General features: G+C 40.7%; 1 protein-coding gene across 3 annotated transcripts in view; it reads left to right on the top strand.

Annotated features, from left to right (window-relative positions):
• The first annotated feature begins 259 nt into the window (after positions 1-259).
• CEP112 (centrosomal protein 112) overlaps positions 260-23,102 on the top strand; it is a 421,494-nt gene continuing 398,651 nt past the window's right edge. For all 3 annotated transcript variants that reach the window (XM_039236017.1, XM_039236016.1, XM_039236018.1), the window contains exons 1-4: positions 260-343; positions 7,291-7,404; positions 11,019-11,209; positions 13,446-13,618. In XM_039236017.1, the coding sequence (XP_039091948.1) occupies positions 7,296-7,404; positions 11,019-11,209; positions 13,446-13,618 (473 nt within the window). In that variant the 5' untranslated portion in view covers positions 260-343; positions 7,291-7,295. The remainder of the gene's footprint in view (positions 344-7,290; positions 7,405-11,018; positions 11,210-13,445; positions 13,619-23,102) is intronic.

The following is a 23,102-nucleotide window of genomic DNA, read 5'->3' as shown; positions in this document are numbered from 1 at the left end:
TGCCATGCAGCTGTGGAAGCTGCGCGACCTCTCGGAGCGTCGCCATGGCAACGGCGCGGGTCCCGCCTCGCGACCGGGGGGGCGGGGAAACAGGCGCGGAAGTCCCGCCCCCGAGTTGCCGGGCGGAGGCTGCGCTCGCCGTAGCGTCGCCATGGCAACGACGCCGCGCAGCTGGCCACGACCGGAGGGGTGGGGAAGGGGGCGGGGAATGTGAGCGCGGAAGTCCCCGCCCCCGAGCTGCTGGGCTGTGGCGTCCGCGGCGGCCCGCAAGGATTTGAAACCGTTTCCCTGTGGCGGCGGCGGCGGCGGCGGTGGCGGCGGCGGCCGACCGGAAAGCTTGCATGTACTGGCGCCAGGTTCTTGATTTCCCGAGTTTCCCCGCCCCTACACCCGGGTTCTCGAGTGGAATTTTGCGTGGGGTGGCGGTCGCCCCGCCCGTGCCGGCCGGTCCGGGGAGGGGCGTCGCCCCGCAGGCCCCAGGCCCGTTCGCGAGGCCTGTGGGGCGCGCGCCCGGTTGGGGGGCTCTGGGTGCAGACGGCTGCGGTTCCACTTGTGGAGTGAAATCCTGCCCGGGCGCGGACGGGGAAAGTTCTGGGTAAAGTTTGCTAGGCGGATGGAGCCGGTGGGCGAGCCGGTGTCCAGAGATCGGACCACTCCGCTGGGGAGGAGAAATCTGTATCCGGGACAAGGTAGGGGAGCGGCCGCGAGCTCGCAGGCCGCCCGGCCCGCGCCCGCTGTCCACCCTTGCAGGGGAGGTTCCTCCCGGGCCGGGCTGGGCGACCCCGGAGTGAGGGCAGAACCCGTGTGCTGGCTCCCCGGTGGGGACAAGTCCCCACAGCCGTGCGCTCGGGAAGGCCCGGCCCAGCATCGCGGCGTGCTGGGGCCGAGGGTTTCTGAGATCCAGTGTGCAAGAGAACGTCAGTACCGACGAACAGCTTTTATTCTGGTCACCGTGCGGCTGTTTTATTAGTTGTTCTTTATGTTTAAAGAGGATTAAAAATAAGAAGAGGCGAATGAAATGACAGGAGCCTCCGCGTCGTGGTCAGGTGCAGTCAGGCGGAGCGCACGATGACTGGCACCCGGTGTTCACGCCCAGCCGCCGCTTCCCGTGGGACTGACTCTCGGTCAGTTACTTAACCCCGCTGAGCCTCAGCTTCCTGCTCGGGGCAGTGGCTCTGAAATAGTGCCGGTCTCCCAGGGTGATGACTGGGAAACGTTTGTAAAACACACGGCATGCTCTTGGCACCACCAGGGAAGGTGCAGTCGGTGCTCGGGTAACTGTCCAAACATCCCATGCACCTGTAAAACTCTCTGATTTAATGACTCGCCGTGCATTTAAAATATGGTTTGAACAAAATGGACTCCCCTCCCCCAACTTTTAGGAATATGTTTATTGTGTTTGGCAAAGGGCATGCATATGTGAGGTGTATTTTTGTTTCGCAGTGGAGCTGCTTTTCTCCCAAGGCCTTTTAATATTTGTGGCCTGCTTCTGCTGTGCTGACTCCTGTGACAGCTAAGCACCTTGAGAAGGTTTTAGCTTATTTGATAGGCATCCACATATGAAAAGGTTTAAAAAAAGACAATGCCAAGGTTAAATAAAATACATGGTCAAATATAGATAACTATAAATAAGAGTCACCCAATTGACTTCTTTTTTGGTTTTGAAGTAATTTATGGGACTAGTAAGCACATGAAAAGTACTTAGAGCCTGAGTCAAAAACTCACCAACTGCTAGATCATGACCTTTGCGGAAGTCTCCTGCTTAACCGACTGAGCCACCCAGGCACCCCAAGAGAGACTTTAAGATAAAGATAAAACTTTTTGATTAGCTGGAACTAAATAGGTATAGCTTGTTTATAAGATGTAATTTGTGGGGCGCCTGGGTGGCTCAGTTGGTTAAACATCTGACTCTGAGTTTCGGCTCAGGTCGTGATCTCAGGGTTTTTGAGATCGAGCCTTGCATCAGGCTCTGCAGTGACAGGGCAGAGCCTGTGTGAGATTCTCTCTGTACCTCTCTTTCTGCTCCTCCCCTCTGTGCACTTTCACACATGCGCTCTCTCTCTCAATCAAACTAAATAAATGAACTTGGAAAAAAAGATGTCATTTGTGTAGCAAGAATTCCTTGAAGGTTTGAAATGGTAACAGTTTTTCCTTTTTGCATTTCTTAATTTTGTTGGAGAATAAATAAGGGATAAGGAGATGCAGATTTTTAGCTTTTTGTAAATATCATGTTGACCTTTCATTGTGCTAAAAAATGTGTACTCCAGTATTGTGTGTCCTTATAGCAATTCCAATTGCTTTTCTACATTTCAAAATATGTCTTTATTAGTTGGAGATATTGCTGATGTATGTGTAAATGGCCCACAGGTTGGTTATAATGGATCTGAGAGCTAGGGACTTCAGAATTTTAATCTGAGCTTTGTGCTTCATTTCATGACTTTGGGTGAGTCTTTTAACTGTTGAGTTTTAGTTTTCTCTGACCTTAAACATTAACATCTACTGCGTGTGTCAAAGGATTTATTGCCAGTTAGTGATTCTTAAAATTCTTTCTGCTTTAACTTTATTGGTGGGTGTTCTCAGGCAAATGTTGGAGTATGTGGGCAGAATGCGTAGTTTAAGCCTGGGAATATACTTCTGGGCTGGAGCTGTGTTTAAAATTCTGGGTTTGTGAGTTTCCGTTGTCTGTTCATCCATTGGAATAGTTGCTTTTCGGCTTTATGATCTAATACCCCGCAGTGGTATCCAGCTTTTTGTTGCCAAGTACATAACAGGTGGAATTATTTAGAATGCAGTTAATTATTGTAGGAGTGCAAAACAACCATCCAAACACCCCCGAGCCAACTAACCAATCAGAAAATGCATTTAAATCCAACTTCTCTTAACCAAGTCTTAAATTTGAAAATATGTTTCTTCTCCTGTGATGCAGAAGGTAGGATGACCAGTTTTGGTAAATAGAATTAAGGTCATATGATATATATATATTTTGAATGTTTATTTTGGAGACACAGACCTGAAGCAGGCTCCAGGCTCCAAGTTGTTAGCACAGAGTCTAACGTGGGACTCAAACTCACCGCTAGATCATGACCTGAGCCTTCAGACGCTTAACTGACTGAGCCACCCAGGCACCCCCGGGCTGTATCATATTTCTATTCTAGAAGGTCTATTTCGTACTCACAACAGTCTTAAAAAATTATTAGTCAGGGCACTTGGATGGCTCAGTCGATTGAGCATCTGACTTCAGCTCAGGTCATGATCTCACGGTTCGTGGGTTCAAGCCCCGCATCAGGCTCTATGCTGACAGCTTGCTCAGGGCTGGGAGCCTCCTTTGGATTCTGTGTCTTCTTTCTCTGCCCCTTTCTGGCTCGTGCTCTGTCTTTCTCTGTCTCTCAAAAATAAATAAATGTTTAAAAAAATTATTAGTCATGTTAAAGTGGGACATTATTCCCTTTTATTAGCATTTATGTACCAGTCAGTTCTTTAGCTCCTAATACATCCCATGTAACGTGCTAGGTGCCTGCTAAGATTTGTAAGTCAAGGGCCCTGCCTTCCAGGAACATGTTGTAGACGGTGGGAGACATGTACATAATACGTAGATATGTACAAAAAATGATAGCATGATGAACGCTGCTCCCCAGATGGGAGCCGTGCATGCTGAGTGTAGGCCAGGCGGGGCAGGCTCTTTTCAGAAGTGCCATTTGAGCTGCAGGCCGAGGGGACAGCCTGTGGGGAAGACGTGGAATCATGTAAGGGCTTGTGGTGCTGGCGGAATGACATGGAGGTCATCGGTGGGGAGGTGGCCCTTGGTGGCTGGGTGTATTAGGCAGTGTGCCTGCAGGGAGAGGCGAGAGATGGGCTGGTGGTGCGGAGCCTGATGCCAGGCTAAAACTCCCCAACCGCGAGAGCATGACCCGAGCTGAAGTCGGCCACTTAACCGACTGAGCCACGCAGGCGCCCCGGGAGAGACTTGAAAATAGAGTGATCTGCCTAGCTTTGCACTCGGGGAGCTTCCTCTGGTACCAGTGACTGAAGCAGGGAAACCGGACAGTGGGGAGGCCGCCTGTCGCAATAGGGCAGAGGGCCTGGGGGAGGGCCTTCTCTGAGTTGTAGCAGCAACAAAGAGATACAGGCAGGTTTTAAGACATTTCTGACTATTTGTTGATATGGTGGCTTAAGGGGGGTTAGAGAATGGGACCAGGGGAGGGGAAGAAGGCCCCAAAGATGGAGAGTTTGAACCGGTGAAGAGGTAGCTGCAGGTGGTGGCAGCTGTTGGCAGTAGCGAGGAGAGAAGACGCTTTGGATGTAGAAGCAGAGGAGAGGAGGGACTGCGTTCTCTTAGAGGGGTGCTGAGAGGCGGAACGAAGAGCCTTTTGGGGTGTCACCACCTGACTTATTTTTTCCATGAAATAGGAGGTAAGATTTTTTTTTAATTGAGAGCGAGGGGAGGCAAGAGCGGCTTGAGGGGCTTTAAGATGTCTGCTGAAGGCCTCAAAACTGCTTTGTGGCGCAGGAAGTGGGAAGGGGGGGAAGCTGTGTGCCTACGGGCTGGTTTTCTCCAGCAGACCCGGCCCTCAGCTGGGGAATGAGGCAGGTGGTCAGGGAGCGCAGCCTTGCTGAGGGAGCAGAAGACGGAGAGGGAGACTGTGAGGGTAGAAGCCGTGGTCCCGTAGAAGGGACCTGGGAAGGTAGCAGTGGCGGGAATGAGGAGGACGAGGTCCAGTCAGATGCCCAGGGCCTCCTGGGAGGAGAGTTGCTGGGTTGAGGCCAGAGGAGCAGTGGTTGGGAAGTGGCAGTGTGGGGCCCAGCGACTGTTTTCCTTCCAGGGTGGAGGCTGCGGGGAGAGCGCAAGACCCCAGAGGGGGTGCCGCGGCCCCGGGAGAGAAGGGGTTCACCGCTGACATCTGTGAGGGAAGTCATGGTGGCCGGCAAAAGCTGTGGTTTACTCGCAGAGAGAGGCAGAGAGAAGTTTCTAGAAGAGATGGTTGGTAGGTAGGAAGACGGAGGACACCGCGGTTAAGTATCAGAAGCTGGTTTGGCAGAGACAAGGCGGTCGGTGGAGCAAGACAGCTAAGGAGGCAGAGCAGAGCTTTTGTCCAGCATAGAATTTGTAAACGACAAGCCGGGGACTTTGTGTGACGTGCGGGCAGTCCATGTCCCTTGCGAGACATTTCTTAATTGAGAGGAACATGGTGGCCTAGATAGTTTTAACGTAAGGAATTCTGTCAAAACCTACTGAGTTTTAGAATTCACCTTCTTACATATAGTATTCTTCTTGCTAATTCGGAAGAAATGTGAGAACTAATATTTTAAGTTCTTTTGAGGGGAATTATAATTTTTGAATTTATTTACAGTAAAAAAAAAATCACTTTTTTGGCACACAGCTTCATGGACTTTCACACACGTGTGGGACAGTGTCTTCCAGGCTCCTGTGCAGGCGGCACGCGGAACGGTTCCCACACCGCAGCTCCGTTCCTTGCGCCACCGCCTTGTGTTCAGTGCCTCCTCCCCAACCTGCTAAGCCCCGCGAACCACTGTTCTCCGTGCCCATACCGTTTGCCTCTTCTAGAACGTCATACAGATGTACCCACACAGTGTGTAGCCCTTCGACAATGGCTTCCTTCACTTAGCATGACACATTTGAAGTTTATCCGTGCTCTGTATTGGTGCCCGTAGTTCCTTGCTTTCTGTAGCCGAGTACTCTTCCGTCGTGTGGGGACTTGCTTTCTGTTGCTGAGTACTCCTCCGTCGTGTGGGGACATGCTTTCTGTTGCTGAGTACTCCTCCGTCGTGTGGGGACATGCTTTCTGTTGCTGAGTACTCCTCCGTCGTGTGGACACACCCTGGTCTTTCACCTGTTCCCCACATGAGGGGCATTTGGATTGTTCCCTGTTGTTCGGTGATCACCCAAGAAAGCAGTGGCTGGAAGCCTTATGTTGAGGGGGCTGTGTGGATAAAGACTCTGTTTCCCTTGAGTAAATGCCCGAGAGTGAGATCTCTGGGTCACAGGGCAAGTGTATGTTGAATGGCGTAAGAAACTACGAAATTGTGTTCCAGGGCTGCTGTGCCGTGTTACAGGCATGCCGGCGGTTCCGGAGGGTTCCTGTTATTGTGTGTTCTCACTGGCATTTGGTATTGCTTATTCAGTATTTTTTATTTTAGCTGTCCTAAGAGGTGTGTAGTGAGAGCTCACTGTGATTTTAATTTGCACTTCCCTAGTGAGTAATGATGTTGAGCATCTTTTTATGTGGTTAGTGGTCATTTGTGTATTTTCTTTGGTAAAGGGACTCATTTTTTTCCCCCTATTTTTATTGGGTTGTTTTCTTACAGTTGGGTTTTGAGAGTTCTTTATATGTTCTTGATATAAATCCTTTATGATATATATATGTATACATGTAATTGTGTATATATATATATATATATATGATTTGCAAATATTTTCTCCCACTCTGTGGCTCATCTTGTATGTATGTGTGTGTGTATATATATATTTATATGTAATCATATATGTATATATATGACTTGCAAATATTTTCTCCTGGTCTGTGGCTTTTCAATCCCTTAATGGAATCCTTTGCAGAACAAAAGTTTTTTCATTTTGGTGAAATCCAATATAATAATTTTTCTTTTATGGATAGTGCTTTTGGTGTCCTATTGAAGAAATCCTTGCCTAACCCAAAGTCATGAAGATTTTCTCTTATGTTTTCTTCTAAGAGTGTTACAGTTTTACATTGTACACTTAGGTCTGTGATTTATTTTGAGTTAACTTTTGTATGCAGTGTGAGGTTTAGGATGAGGTTTATTTCTTTATTTTGCATATGGATGACCAAGTCTTACAGGATATTTGTGGTAAAACCTGCCAGTTCTCTGTGAATTGCACCTTTGTCAAATACCAGCTGTCCATACTTGGCATCGGTCAATTTCTGACCCCCAGTCAGGTCAGTTCCATTGGTCTGCTTGTGTTCGTTCCCCTTTTACTAATACCGCATTTTTTAGACTCCTTAGCTTTATAGTATATCCGAAGATCAGGTGGTGTGAGATCCCCAAGTTTGTTCTTTTTTTTCAGAATTGCTTTTGCTCTTCTAGTTCCTTTACCTTTCGTATGCATTTTTAGAATCAGCTTGTGCATATCTACAAAGACTATTGCTGGAATTTTGCCTAGAATGACAAAAAAAAAAAAATCTATAGATCAGTTTGGGGAGATTTAACACTAATGTATTTTTCTTGCTTTCTTTCATCAGAGTTGTGTGGTCTTCAGCAGACAGATCTTAATATTTTAATTTAAATCTTTTACAGACTGAATGATGGAAATGGGAAGTGAAGAAGAAAAGTGGGAGAAGCTGGATGCAGAATTTGATCACTTTGTGGTAGATATGAAGCCCTTTGTTCTGAAATTACCCCATAGGTCAGGTAAGATTATGATTGTGAGCTAGATTAATTTTTAAAAAAATGTTTATTTATTTATTATTTTTAAAAGAGAGAGATTGAGAGGGAGAGTGAGCACACAGGGTCGGACGCTTAACCAACTGAGCCACCCAGACGCCCTGTAAACTAGATTCTTAAGATTAATTTTCAAATTTTTAATATTTTTATTAAAATTAAAATTAAACCAGTGAACTTTCACAATGAAAATAAAGCTGAATTCCTTTAACAACAATTTCATCTTAAGCTGGTGTAGGATTGTTTGCTTTGAGCTATTTAAGGGTAAATAGATATATAGTGATAATATCCTAGTAGACTGTGAAAGATCTTATTATGATAGCGCTCTTAGACATCAGGAGCGTAAAGCCCATGGGTCTCTAAAGTTTCTTTAGAGAGTTTAAAGCTTCTTCTCAACTATTCCTTCCTGTATCTTTTTCCTGCCTGAAATGCTTCCTCTTTCAGGAGTCTGCTGTCCATCTGCTCTCTGACAGTTTTATGTATCAAAGCATGGTCTTGCATGCTTGTTGGTGGACTGAAATCAATTATAAATGAGTTTTCGTTGCTGTCTTGTCTGTAATTCCTGGCCTGTTCTCTCTAATTATGGAATGAGGGCCTTTGCCTCAAATCAGAGACTTTTCAGATATATTAAGGCATCAGAGAACAATTGGAGAGAGTTTGGCGGGCTAAGATGATTCTCTAAGTCACAGTAGGCTATAAAGGTAAATCTGATTTGGTAGTTTTAGAGTGGGGAGTGGGCCCAAGAAACTCTGGCTTTTTTAAAAAAATTTTTTAAATGTTTGTTTATATTTGAAAGAGAGACAGAGAGAGAGAGGGAGAGAGACAGAGAGAGATGGAGACAGAATCTGAAGCAGACCCAGGCTCTGAGCTGTCAGCACAGAGCTTGACACGGGGCTTGAACCCACAAGCCGCGAGATCGTGACCTGAGCCGAAGTTGGGTGCCCCAAGAAACTCTGGCCTTTACCGAAGTTTTGTCCAAGTTCCCTCTTTCTCTGAGGTGTCTAAGTAAACTGTATACTCAAAATGAGGAAGCAATTCAATATTAGATATTTGTTCCAGGATCCTTCAGTGGGACAAGGGAGTGTAATGTATGAGTTATGTATTCTGTGGTCACCCATTGTTCCATGGCTGTGAACTTTTCTAGTCAGCGTGGTCTTCCTTCCAAGCTCCTGTCTTCTCTTGCCTTGTCAGACTTTAACCTCCTCTTTCTTCCTCTGCTAGTCTTCAAGATGCATATTTCCTGTCCCGTGGCTTATTCATGATTATTTGTATTACTTATATATTATTTGATTAATTATATTCATATTTAATGGTATCTATAGTGTGTTCTCTTATGATATTCACTACCTTTCTTTTTCTTTTTATATTAGATCTGCTCTCATTAGGACAAATTTGTATTAAAGTCTTCCATTTAAGTGTATTTCAAATAAAACTATCCTCATATTTAATCTTCTTTTAAAAATGGATGTTGGGGGGGGCGCCTAGATGGCTCAGTCGGTTAAGCGTCCGACTTCAGCTCAGGTCATGATCTCGTGGTTCATGAGTTCGAGCCACATGTCAGGCTCTGTGCTGACAGCTCAGAGCCTGGAGCCTGCTTCAGATTTTGTGACTCTCTCTCTCTCTGCCCCTCCCCTGTTCACACTCTCTCTCTGTCTCTAAAATAATAAATAAACATTAAAAAATAATAAAAAAAAGGGATGCTAGGTGCATAGAATTTTATTAAATTATAATCTTTGGTTCATGACTTGTTGTCGGTATTGGTATATCCTGCCCTTTTATTTAATTCATTAATTCATAATGAATGATCCAGAACTCACATCCCAATCAAGAGCCTGAACAGTGATAATAATTTATATCTTCTTATAGTTAAATTCTACTTCTGGTAATGGCTCTCCCCCATATTTTAAGTTACGTACTGAATTCTTTTCATTAATCAAATTGTATTGAATTCTGGCCATTAAGATATTATAGAGATTTGCTGCAAGACATATAGAAAATACATAGTTTGAAAAAGTGTTTCCTTAAGTTTATCAGTTTTGTTTTTCTTTTTGCCCCAAGTACTCTCAATATTTCATAAAGTTTGCTTTGTGATTATATAATTTTCAAAGCTAAAAATACAAAAGTTCTTTGAAGGTTAGCCCTTGTACCTGTAGTGATAAATCTGGTATGAGCTAAGTGGTAAATCTGGCCCTAGTGATTTTTGTAGGTAAAATAATAAATTAATGTGACCTTTAGAAACTAAAAGATTAAAGCAGACTTACGATTTATGTTAGATATGTAATCCTCAAATTGAGTTAGACTGATAAAAGATTAATATCAAAATAGTTTTCATGAGACCTAAAAACAATTCTGTGTCACGTTCAGATAAAGTAGTCAATAGGTTATATGGTGGATTAAACAGTGCTGTATTTTTAAAGTAGTTTTTAAAAGGATAATTATTTTGCTAAATTACATGTTAATAGCCCTCAGTTATTTTTAAAGAGGTTAAAAGAAAACCCTAAATTAATCAACTATAAATCTGAAACTTATCTGCTTTAATAAAAAAAAAAGTTGAGATCTAATTTTATTTTTTGTTACTGTTTTATAGAGAGGGAGAGAGAGCACAAGCAGGGGAGGGGTGTGGGGAGGGAGAAAGAGAGAAAGAATCCTAAGTAGGTCCCATGCTCAGTGTGGAAACTGATGTGGGGCTCAATCCCATGACCTTGGGGTCTTGACTTGAGCCAAAATCAAGAGTCAGATGCTCAACTGACTGAGCCACCCAGGCACCCGAGGTCTAATTTTAGATTGAATTTTAAAATGCTTACATAAGATTGCATGTAATCTCTCTTTTGGTTTATATAATTGGAATCATAGGAAGATTTTTCAACACAACTAAAATTATCTTAGAGATGTTTTTATAGCAAAATTTTATCTCAGAAATTTATTTGGTAGTGATCCAGAGATTTTATTTTTGAAAAAAGACTTCTTTGCATCTGTCTTATGTGATCAGTAATAACTGAAAACGATAAGCTGTAGACCAGGTTGTTGGGGAACTGTGGCCTCCCAGGGCCAGATCCAGCCCGATACCTGTTCTATGAAGTTTCCTTAGAAAATACTGATGCCCATTTGATTCCATATGGTGTGTGGCTGCTTCCCCATTTTGGTGGCAGAGCTGAGTAGTTGTGCCAGAGATCAGAGAGCCTGTGAGGGCTCAAATGAGGACTGGCTGGTCCTTGACAGAAAAAGTTTGCCAGTCCCTGCTCTAGACCAGAGCAGGTGTTTTGTAGGTCTTTAATGTTTTATTTTTTGAAAAATCCAGTTTCTTTTCTTTCTTTAATTTTTAATGTTTACTTTAGAGAGAGAGAGAGAGCGAGCGAGCGAGCGCATGAGTGGAGTGGGGGTGGGGTTGGGGAACAGAGAGAGAGGGAGACGCAGAATCTGAAGCAGGCTCCAGGCTCTGACCTGTCAGCACAGAGCCCAGTTTGGGGCTTGAACCCATGAACTGGTCGAGGTTATGACCTAAGCTGAAGTCGGACGCTCAACAGATTGAGCCACCCAGGAGCCCCTGAAAACTCCAGTTTTTAATAGTTCTTCTGTATGTCTAGAACGGCAGAGGTGTGCGCTTTGGATCAGAAAGCTGTGTGAGCCTTCAGGAACAGGTACAGGACTAATGGGCAGGAAGAACCGGAACCTGTATGCAAAACTGTTACTGCATATGCTTAAGCGAGGAGTTCTCGAAGGCCCCTTTACACACCGACCGGAACCAGGCACGCTGAAGACCTTACCTTCCTACATGGTAGGTGTCACTGACCAGAAGATGTATGAGTTCCATTTCTTTGTAAGTGTCCATTCATCATCCCAGTTGAGATTGGTTATATGATTGAGTTATAGATCCTAGATAATATATAGTTAAAACTGTTTTTATTTTCTTTCTAATTCACTTCTTCCCACTTTGGATAGAAATCAGATTTGGCCTTAAGAGACTATGCTTATTGATGGCGCCATTGCACAGTATTCGGCAGTATTGCTAAAAAACTCACAGTGAATTTTTTTATATTGAGCCCTAACTTCCCATTCGTTTTGCTGGATTACATTAACCATCATTTATATATATCAGTAAATTCTAGTTTATGAAACTCTTTAACATATATTATTAAGAAAGTCATGAGAGTTGGATTGAGTGACTTCTAAAGTTTGTTTCTACTCCAATAAAGTGATGACAGGAAGTTGGGAATTTATACTTTGCTTAATTTCCCTGTCAAAATCAGCTGTTAGAAAGGCAGTTAAAATTATGTTTAATTGGTGACTTGTCACTGTCTTGATCCTGGTAGCCGTGAAATATGCCATGGTTTGTGTGGTGCTTGATGAACACTTGAGAAATCTGGAGTACTAGGTATTGGTAGTTGGCTGTTATGTATATATTACATTTATATATGTAATATATTTTATAAAAAGCCAACTTTGTAAGTTAACTCTGGTTAACCTAGACCCACATGCAGTCAAGAGGCATACTGCACCCTAAATGATAATCTCTGTCATCCAAAGTAGAGGTGCCAAAAGTTTCAATGCTGTTACCATTTGAATATTAAAGCAGAGCTCTGTGTTTTGCTTCAGATCAGTGGTCGTGATTCATGGTGGTAGTTACGTGCTATTTACTTGAACATTGCAATGACCGTGTCATAAAACTGCTGCGCATATCTGACTTGGGACAGAGGGTGGCATGTCATCATCTGTCTTAGAGAACACGCTCTCAAGGGCTCTGTGTGTGGGATTCAGAGAATTGTTGCAGAAGTATGCACTCAATGCAGGGTTTTCTGCGGAAGTGGATCAAGAAACCCAGGTCACTTGAAAAACAATTAGTGGGTGAATGTCATCTTAAAGACCCAGGGGTGGAACATTTTCTGAAACACGCTCAGATGTTAAGATATCAGTATATTGCATCATACTCATTTCATAGAATCATAGGAAAGGCTTTATTTCACAGATAATAACAACGAGAAGGCCCAGGGACCTGTCTTGGATTTTCTAATTAGTTTATGGCTTGGCCAGAGTTAAATTACAGGTCTAGCAACACTCTGTGGCTCCTCCTTTAGCTTAATGTTTTAGCCTAATTTTTGTTTCTGATTTTTATTGATTGTGGGTCCTTTGCGTACTGATTTTGTGTGTGTGTGCAGAGTAATTAATGATCACAGAAAGAGTACATGATTTTAAAATGAACATTCCTTTGCTCTTTTTTTTAATTGGGCATTTCTAATATTCTATTTTATCTTCACTATTAGTTTATTAGCTATATCTCTCCTTTTTAGTAGTTGCCTTAGGGCTTACAAATTGCATCTTTAGTTTGTGGCAGTTTACCTTCAAAAATGTTATACCAATTTATGGATTATGGAAGAACTTTACAAGATTTCCTCTTCCCATTCTTTGTGCTATGAGTTTTCAAACATGTCATTCCTACATGCATTGTATTATCATTTTTTAAAATTTTAATTTCAGTATACTTAACACACAGTGTTATATTAGTTTCAGGTGAACAGTATAATGATTGCACACACTTCCATACATTACCCAGTGCTCCTCAGGACAAGTGTACTCTTAATCCCTTCACTTATTTCCCCCATCTCCCCACACACCTCCCCCCTGGAACTACTAGTTTGCTCTCCAGAGTAAAGGGTCTGGTTTGTTCATTTGTTTGGTTCCTTTTTTCTTTGTTTTGTTTCTTAGATTCCATATATGTGTGAAATCATCTGGTCCATTTATATTTTTATAAAGCTATATTTTTTTGCAATACAAATAATTATTTTGTCATGTAATTTTTATCATTTATCAGATTTTTTTATACAGCAAAGCACAACTAAAATGTAAAATGTTATCCATTTTGTCTATTCTAATATTTCATACTTCATTGTGTTTTTCTGGTAAGAATTTGAGTATTTGAAAGGTTGTTACCAAACTTGAACTTGGTGGACATCTTAACTAATTATTTCATTATAGTACATTTTGAAAGAATAATTTTTCTAATTTTTAAAAATCAGTCCATCTATTTTGATGAACCAAATCCAGCACGAGCAAAAGGTTCAAGCCCGGAAGGATTACCAGACTGGGTAATGGGTGAGCTGGGAACCAGTGAACACAAATTAAATGAATCATGGAAGCTTTCTTCTGGAGAAGAGTACTCTTGGGTGCAGTCACCAACTGATGTGCGCAGGTACGCTATGGAAATGGGGTCCAGATGGGATTGATGAGGTAGCTTATCTTTAGGACTGGTTCATATGTTGTTTTTTCTTGTGTTTTTTAAAAAAGTTTTAATTTTTATTGTAAGTAGTTGGTTTACTTTATGATTTTGTTAAAGTTGAGGGCTGGGAAGGGATTTTGGGTAGGTAAAATAATTTAACTTTCATCGTATATTCAAGATGCCATTACATTTTCTAGCCACTTCTGGGTATCTGTTAAATATATATACACATATTTATATATATATATATGCCAATACTTGGAAAGTAGTGCCCGAGAATCTCTAAATAATTTAATTCTCTGTGTTCCTTCATGACAAGCATGAATTAGGAACATTATCAATGATTTGAACAAAACATAACATCCTGCATATTCATCTTGAAGCTTATACTTGAATTTCTTTTCTTTTCCCCTCATTGAACGGTGTTTGTTTTGATTTAATAATGACTTAAAGGTAAATCCCATTCAACTGTGCTTTCTCATTAGAGTTCTAAACTTAAGGATTTTTAGTGCAAAGAAAAATAAACTTCTAAGTTTTGCAAATACACTAAAAGTAAGTTATTCTTGTAGTATAACTTTTGGCCCCTAGGAGGGATAGATTTACATTGGGCTTTTATCAGATTTTGAATTTTACCTTTGGCATTGTTTTCCAAAATGTTAAAGTGTTGCACAGCGACAGTTGACATGTACCATACTTTATACTTCACTCCTTACCATTCTCTTGGTAATTTTCAGTTTTTGGAATTTGGTTCAGTTACCAATGTAATCTCTCTTTGGTACTATAGTTTGTTTGGTTTATCCCTTAATCAGATGGAGAAACGCTATTAGTGATTCGAAACGTCTTCATGGTTGATGTAGTGCAGTTGTATGTTTTTCAGTCCCCAGGTATCGTGGTGGAAAAGAACACATGAACCCAATGTGAGACGTCCAGTCCATGTGAAATTGTTTTTATTAGAAAGGGGAAACAAATTAAAATGGAGAGGCAAAAAAGGAAGCTGTGATAGAATTAAGGATGCTTTCAGAACATTAAAAAGAAGTGAATAGATAAGTCAGTAGCACATGACTCATTCTTCGTTTTAGCAGTCATAGAAGATTTTAAAGTAGAAGAGGTGTTACTGTGGAATTTATGTTACCAGCAGGTAAATGGAGGTGTAAAGAGAATGTGGTCTGCATGCAAAGAAAAATACAGTTCTTGGTTGAGCTGACTATTGATATCAGGGTTGTGGGTTCAAGCCCCACGTTGGGTATAGAGATTACTTAAATACATTAAACGCAAAAAAAAAACTTAAACAAAAACCTATTTTCTGGACTCTTTAAAAAACTAGAGACTCAGTTGTCTTTCCAGAAGACAGCCATAGGATAGAGCTAAGTTAGCGCTTGCTTACTGCCCCACTGATCGCCTTCACTATTTGCTGCTCATTTTTGACACTGACTTTGAGATAAGTCACATCTCTTATTGAGTATGAGCTTACCCCGCTTTTAAGTAGGGTTGAGAGGTGAAAGAAGTATTTCTTTTTATGTTTTTGCATTGTGTCACAAGTGGAAAGAGGGAAGGTAGACGAAGAGGGATCAGACAACTCAGAGGAGAGAGACTGTGTCTTTGTAGAAGTGAGGAATATCCCTGCATCTGGCACCATAATCATTCCTCTGTTACCCAGATCCCGCACACAGTAGCTTTCTAATGTTGCTTTAGATAAACAGGGAAGAGTGTTAAGTACATGGATTAATTTCCTTATAGTGGTTACATGTAGTTGTGGGGATATTCGTGAAGATTGAGGTGTGTGTTAAATTAAGGCCTGGGGTAGGAAGTAGTCTTGAGATCTCGGGAAATCCAAGTGAATGGACTTGTCTTTCTCGAACAAAGGATAAAGTTTGAGAAAATATAGTGAGAATATTCTTCAAATATTACTCAGGGACTTTTCTGGAAAATGATACCATAGTGAAATCTCCATAATTAAAAACATTAAAAATTTTTATGTATTTATTTATTTGTTTACTTTTGTATTTATTTTTGAGAGCGAGGGAGACAGTGTGTATGTGCCCATGTACGTACAGGGTGGGACAGAGAGGGAGAGGGAGTTTCCATGCTCGACGCAGAGCCCAGCAACAGGGCTTGATCTCGTGGCTGTGAGATCATGACCTGAGCTGAAATCTAATTGGATACCTAACTGACTGAGGCACCCAGACATTCCCAAACCTCCCCAATTTTAACAAATAACTTATTTTTCTTTGTTGCTTACCTATAATAAAATGGCATTTGGTGCAAATTATTCAAGTATGAGGCATTAGTTATTACTTATATAAGTAATTAATGGGGAAAGAAGGCAGTTCTTTGGTCCTACTCAATGCTTGAGCTCTCACAATTCGAAAAATTCTTACTGGACACCCCAGTCTATTTAAGTGACTCTGTTTCTGTCCTCTGTGCTAGATTGTAAATGTCGTGAGGCAGGGACTGTGATTTTCCTATTTGCACTGTTTCCAGCACCTAGCACTGGGCGTGGGGCCTCTTGGGAGCTCTGTAAGTATTTACATTTGATGCGTGCTTACATGTGCTAGTGAATGTGTTGTGTCAGACACTGCCACTTACTTAATCTGTACAAAAACTTTTTGAGACAGGTAGATCATGACAGAGAGGATGGCCCACAAGACCTGGGGTAGGAAGTAGTCTTGAGATCTCAGGAAATCTTTAGGACAAGTTGAGGAGAGATAAATTTTAGAAGTGAAGAGAGGTGTGGTTACAGGCTGTAGAGATATCCTTTATACACTGTGAGCGATATAAAGACCGTGAACTGGGAAAGACAGACTGAACTATCTTTCTGGTCAAGGGTCAGAATATCACTAAGGCTAATTAATGGCCAATTAATGCTGCAGAAACAAAACTTCTCAGAATATGTTTTCTTCCATTTTTCTCTTCATTTCATTCCATCTATTTTCAAATTTTAATTTAAAGTTTTCATACACAGGAATTAACAGATATTTGTAATTTTGTGTGCATGAAGGCATTAAAAAAGTAGAACTGACATTTCTTTTAGCCAACGGCAGTAAAGTTGATTTAAAAGCCAAATAAACACATGATGTGGGAGATGAGACCAGAAGTGGCGGGAAGAGCCTACTGACGGCCTTTGTCTTTCTGAAGTAGCTCCTTTCCGCTGAGTGGTCACACTGTGCTAATGAAAAAGTTAGTATCTGCTAGTGTTGACCTAGTACATCTAATCAGTTCTGCAAGAAATTGTTTTAAAAAGTTTAAGAGGCTTATAATATTTGACACATGTATGTTTTTATAGTGAATAATTTATTGTTACTTAGAACTGAAGTTTAATGCTGCCTCATAAATTTTACAACCACTTCAACTTGTCCTTTGAAAAACCTCTTTAATCTTAAAAGATTTTCCCCCTTAGTGTTTCTTTTTTGATCACTTTATAAAACCCTGCTTTACTTAGACCTTTTTGTATGTGAAGTATTTCTAATGGCATTTTAGATTATGCTGTTTGTGCCCCAGCCTTTTCATATTATTAAAGATGCAGAACCCTTTTGAAGCCTCTTTGTTAGGCTTCCCTATTCAGTAGACGTGGCACCTTTTCCTTTACCTTTATTCTTCCTGTAGGAGACGGGGCATTCTTCTAAACATGTTATAAGTAGTTTGAGGTTATATTGTATCGTGCTTACTCTCAAGCTTCTCCCCTCCTACCCCCGAGATACACATCATCCACTAGTAACCGTAGCGTTTCACATTGGATTGCTTTGACACGTAGCTAGTCCCATCCTGGTTTTATTCTTTGCTTTTCTTTTTCACAAAATTTCTTATTTAAGGTTATGTTATTACCGACGTTTTCTTTTAGAAAAACCACTTAAATTGCATTGCTATTTTATTAGAGATCTGTTACTGTATTTTAATGTCAAATATCTGCTTTTCTTTCCTGTTCTTTTTAAGTTTAAAGTTTATTTATTTTGAGAGAGAGAGAGTGAGAGAGAGAGAACGCATGAGCGGAGGAGTGGGAGAGAGAGAGAAAGAGAGGGGGAGAGAGGATCCCAAGCAGGCTCTGTGCTGTCAGCGTAGAGCCAGCCCCATGTGGGGCTCGATCCCCATGAAACGTGAGATCATGACCTGAGCCGGAATCAAGAGTTGGATGTTTAACTGACTGAGCCACCCAGATGCCCCCTGCTTATTTTCTTGGCAGCGAAATATTTTGCTTACATTTGAGTTTGGTGCATGGTTTTAAAAAAATGTTACTGATGGGACTGTAGCCTTAGATCTCAACTGTACAGTTGGGGTAATTTCCTTTAGTTCTGTAACCATGAGCTGTATCCATAGATATTACTTCCTGGTCATCCTTCAGGTATTTACCACTGTGATCTGTCACTGTGGTTGGCAGATTTTAAGGTAGCTCCGTGGTCCTCCTCTGGGTGTTCACGGTCATGTATAATTCCTTCCCCTTGAGTTTAGGCAGGACCTGTGACTTGCTTCTCATAGAATATGGCAGTGGTGATGGGATGTCATTTCTGTGATTGCATGATGACACATAAGGCTCTGTCTTGCTAGCAGACTGGCCCCAGAGTCTTGCTGTCTTTCCTTGCTGGGTTTGAAGAGGCAGGCTGCCATGAATTCTCTAGCTTTCAGGAACTGAATGCTGCCAGCAACCATGTGAGCAGGGAGAGTGGATCCTTCCCCAGTAGAGCCTCCAGATGAGAACCCAGCTCCGGGCAAATCATGATGGCAGCCTGCGTGGCCCTGAGCAGAGGACCCGGCCCAACTGTGCCTGCACTTCTGACCCACAGAAACTAGGAGAAAATACATGTGTGTTGCTTAAAACTCTTCAGTGTGTGGTAATTTGTTATGCAGCAATAGGTGACTAGTACAGTTTTTATCCTCATTTTAGGAAATTATGCACACATACATGCTTCTTGTAAAAAAGAAAAAAAAACTCAATGTAGAAATATGTGGAGTTAAAAGTCAAAGTCCTTCTCTCCATGCCCTCCTTATTCCACTTTGCTCAGGGGAAGTAATGGTCATCAATAATTTGGTGTGGATCATTCTACAGTAGACACGTAGCCACACATAAGTAATTAAAAAATTATAAATTAGTTTATTCTATATGTACTTTTGTGAGACTTGCTCTTTTACCACTTACCTGAACCTGTGTTGTGTAGTCTGTGTAGTCTTTTTAATTGCTGATAATAATCATAGTGTGGATTTATTGTGATTTAACCTTTTAATTCTTTACGGTTATAAAGAATGCCTTAGTTAACATTTTGGTACGTTAACCATGAAGCATCTGCATGTATTTTTGGCTACTGCTGATGCTCAAGAAAGAACTCGCTTAGTAGCCAGGTGCATTAACACATTTAATGGATAAATGATTGGTGGGATTATTAGTAGGTACAACGTCTTGTGGATTGGTAACAAAAATTCAAGTGAGAGATCTCTAAGACACATAAGGTTTAAAAGAAATTTATAAAAGTATGGTAAGCTTCAGCTTATGTGTACACATGTATATTTTAAAGAGGATATATGGATACCTATGTGTACGTGTGTTTGGGATATTTCTGGGTGTCACATTTGAAACAGCTTTCCCTTTAGAGAGTGGGACTAGTTGGTGTGGAAAGTTAAAAACTTTTTTTTGTACGTGGGTCTATGTCAGTTTAAATATAGTCATACACTTATTTTTGATAGATACTGTCAAGTTGCCCTCCAGAATATCATTTTGTTAAGATGTTTGGGCATATATATCATTAACGTTAGTGATGCATATTAACACATTTAACTATATAATAACTATACAAATTTAAGCTTAAGAATGAAATTTTCCCAATAAATAAATATTTGTAGATTTCACTTATATTTCTAATTTGTTAAAACAGAAATCAAGGTGGGCAAGCTGTACCATTTATGGAGCACTTACTGTATGCTAGCTACTATTCTAGAAATATCTGATTTCATCCTCTCCATAGTTTGGGGAGGTTGATGTGATGGCCCTTTATATTTATAGATGAGGTAACAGCTTCGGTAGGACCATACCACGTTCCCAATGATGGATCCAGTTTTGGAATCTAGGTCTTGATGATTTTAATTCTTTTAATGTTTTATTTATTTTTGAGAGAGAGAGAGAGAGAGAAAGAGAGAGAACATGAGCAAGGGAAGGTCAGAGAAAGGAGTCACAGAATCCAAAGCAGGCTCCAGGCTCTGAGCTGTCAGCACAGAGCCTGATGTGAGGCTCATACTCAAACTGTGAGATTGTGACCTGAGCCGAAGTTGGACGCTTAACCGACTGAGCCACCCAGGTGCCCTTAGGTCTTGATGATTTTAGACCCCATGTTCTTTGTAGTCTACCATGTAGGCATGAGTACTTTGTGCAGCAAATGTGAAAATTCCACTTTCATCCATCTTTTTTCTCCCACTCGAGCTGTATCAGCAGTCCTGGGCGACTGTGCCTTTGTTCTTGGTTATTTCTAGGTCAAGCTGAAATGAGGGAGTTTGCCTTTGTTCAGATCTCACTTCTGACAGTTGGCAACCGTGTGTCCTCAGGCAAGTTACTTAATTTCTCTAACCTCCAGTTTCTTCATTTGTAAAATGGAGCAAGAAAGCCTCTGACGTGAATCCCGGAAAGTGTTAGCTGCGGCCACCTTCATCACAGGTGTGGTGATTGTTATTTGAATAGTTCCTACAGACGCCTGCTTGCTAGACGGTTTGACTATTCTTTTGCTTCTCTAATTAGCTTATCTTCCTAAAGGATATTTTCTTAAAAGCCATTGGTCATTAATTATTTTGAGTTACTAAAAATCATTTTGTGTTCTTGAGAACAATAAATTAATGGCTATGCGGAAAGCTTCTCATTGTAAGTAGGAATCCTGAACACTCTTAGAATAAAGAGTGGGGAAGAGTATTTTACAAGAGGCTTTGAAGGAATCTTTATTTCGATAACTCAGCAAGTCCCTTTCCCCCCACAGATAGAAGAAATACAGTGTAGCTGGCCCCTTTTTTCTTTTCGCGTCATGCCACACCCGGAATTAGAAGCTGCCTAAGTGATAGTTAGACATAAGTTCATGTTGTCTCTCTATATTCTTTTTGTGCATTCTCCCAAACACGGAACACAGAGATAATAGGTTGTATTTTTGTCTTAGAATTCTGTGAAAAATGTTTTGAAGCTTCTGTTTAATGGCTTGTAATTATTTTTATGACTTTTCAGTGAAGTATAATGTGGTCTGGTAGCTTTATCACCAAAGTGCAGTGAGGGTCTAGGATAGAAAAGATGAAAAAGAATGATTTAATACCACTGATTATTTTTACTTGAAACTTTGCTTAAGAGTCATGGGTTAGGAGAGGGTGGAGGGGAGTAAAGATGAATCAGCCTGCTTCCCAGTGGAGGGAACACATGGATTCTTATTTTAGAGGACTTGGTTTATAAAAAAGAAGGCATTAGTTTAGATTCCTTTAGAGGCCATTTTATAAAGAGCTACCATCTAGATTACGTAAAATTCCTAGGAGTGTGCAAACAGAATTATTATTTACTGTATGTTACTTTTACCGTATGAGATTTAGGTTATCTTTATATGAATTGGAGTTTTATCTTCTAATTTATATTGTGTCCTCTAAAAAATAAATTTGTTCATACCTGGAAGAAAGGACCCAGAGAATAATTATCCTATTTTAAGTGATTATAGAGGACTGTAATTTTTGCATCTAGCTTTAATGAGATCCTTCCATGGATTATTTGATGCCAGATTTTAGTTTGAAATGAAGAATCTAATTATAGCCCTGCCCTTATGGAAAATATGATTTGTTTTACAATGATCCTCGTTATGATGTGGTTTTCCAGGAATGCATTGTGGCAAAAAGCTGGGACTGTGTATGTCCTTTAAAAAGCTCTCCCATTGTAGCTACCATTTCATTCGCTAGTGCAGTTTAATGACATGGCCAGCAGATGGTGATCAAGTATAATGAAAATGTGCTTGCGTATGTTCATCTATTGAACAAACATTTTTCACTTTAAAAATAATGATATGATTTCTTAGTCTGGATACTTAAAAAACTGTAAAGGAATCTTTTTACTTTGTTAAACTCTATTTTTATATGTAAATGACACTAACACTATAAATAGCCCCACTCCTAAATTGTTGCGTGAATTTATGGGGAAGCTGATCAGTATCTTTCCTTTCTAGGGTTTCTGTATATCCATTGGCATAAATAAATATGGTTAGGATTACACACAGCAAAACATCCTTAAATATTTACAAAGTACATTTATTATGTTTACAAATAGCCCTGTTGTTTGGGCAAAGGTATATTCTAGAGCAGCACCATCCAAGAGAACTTTCTTTTTTTTTTTTTTTTTTCTTTTTAAATGTTTTATTTCTAGGAGAGAGAGAGAGACAGCGTGAGCAGGGGAGGGTCAGAGAGAGAGGGAGTCACAGACTGAAACAGGCTTAAATTATTTAATTTAAATAGCTGTATGTGATTTGGTGGCTACTGTATTGGGCTTGGAACTGTGGACCTGAGTCTTCCTTTGGCCCTTGTAAAACCTGGCATAGATGGAGAGCTCCCATCTTGGGGGGAAGGGGGATGCAGACAGGGGCCAGGAGATGGGTGTTGGTGCCTATAAACTGCCTCCCCCACAGCGTAGACCTTTTATCTGTGCTTACTTGTGATCCATGGGTATTTCTTTGATGATAATCACCCATGATCAGCACCTAGTTGCTTTTCTGTTTGGTCAGTCTCAGGTTTCAGAGGAGCTCTTGCCAATAAATCTTTCTGAAAGCAAGAAAAACTAATCATTTGACTTAAATCAATTTTTTCCATCATTTTTTTGGATAAAACACTTAGGATGGATTACATCTGATTCATTTGATATTTTTGATATAGCGGCCACTTGTTAGGTAGGCACTTAACCTTAAACTCTACAGATAAGTCTGCTACATGAATGAGGAATGAAAACTATTTCTTAGGATACTCCATAAGACCTAATATTTCATGCACTCATAAAACCACTTAACTACTCATTAATTCTCAACATTAATGCTTTAATTAAATATTATTCTTTGGTGTTTACCAAGTCAAGGAAGTGGCAACAAGTTGCAACTGAGATAGAATTGCTTTGAGAACAATGGCCTTCCGTTTCTCTTAGGCTTTTTTTTTTTTTTTTTTTTTTTTTTTTTTAGTTAGAGTTTTTTTTTTTTTTTTTTTTTTTTTTTTTAGTTAGAGTTTTGACATATTAGGTTGCTTTCTAAAAAATTTTGATGATTGGGGCTTTGTAATAGCATCTTTTTATTTCACAGGAAGCTTTCTTTTTGTGAGGTCATAATATTGAATAGTTTTGATTGTCCTTTTATTTAAAAAAGTTTTTTTAATGTTTTTATTTATTTATGAGAGAGAGAGAGACAGTGTGAGCAGGAGAGGGTCAGAGAGAGAGGGAACTACAGAATCTGAAACAGGCTCCAGGCTCTGAGCTGGCTGTCAGCACAGA

This window comes from Hyaena hyaena, unplaced genomic scaffold (genome assembly GCF_003009895.1).
Source record: "Hyaena hyaena isolate Hyena2069 unplaced genomic scaffold, ASM300989v1 scaffold_104, whole genome shotgun sequence".
NCBI lineage: Eukaryota > Metazoa > Chordata > Mammalia > Carnivora > Hyaenidae > Hyaena > Hyaena hyaena.
The sequence above is the reverse complement of the archived record's forward strand: the minus strand, read 5'-3'. Positions and strand labels throughout refer to the sequence as shown.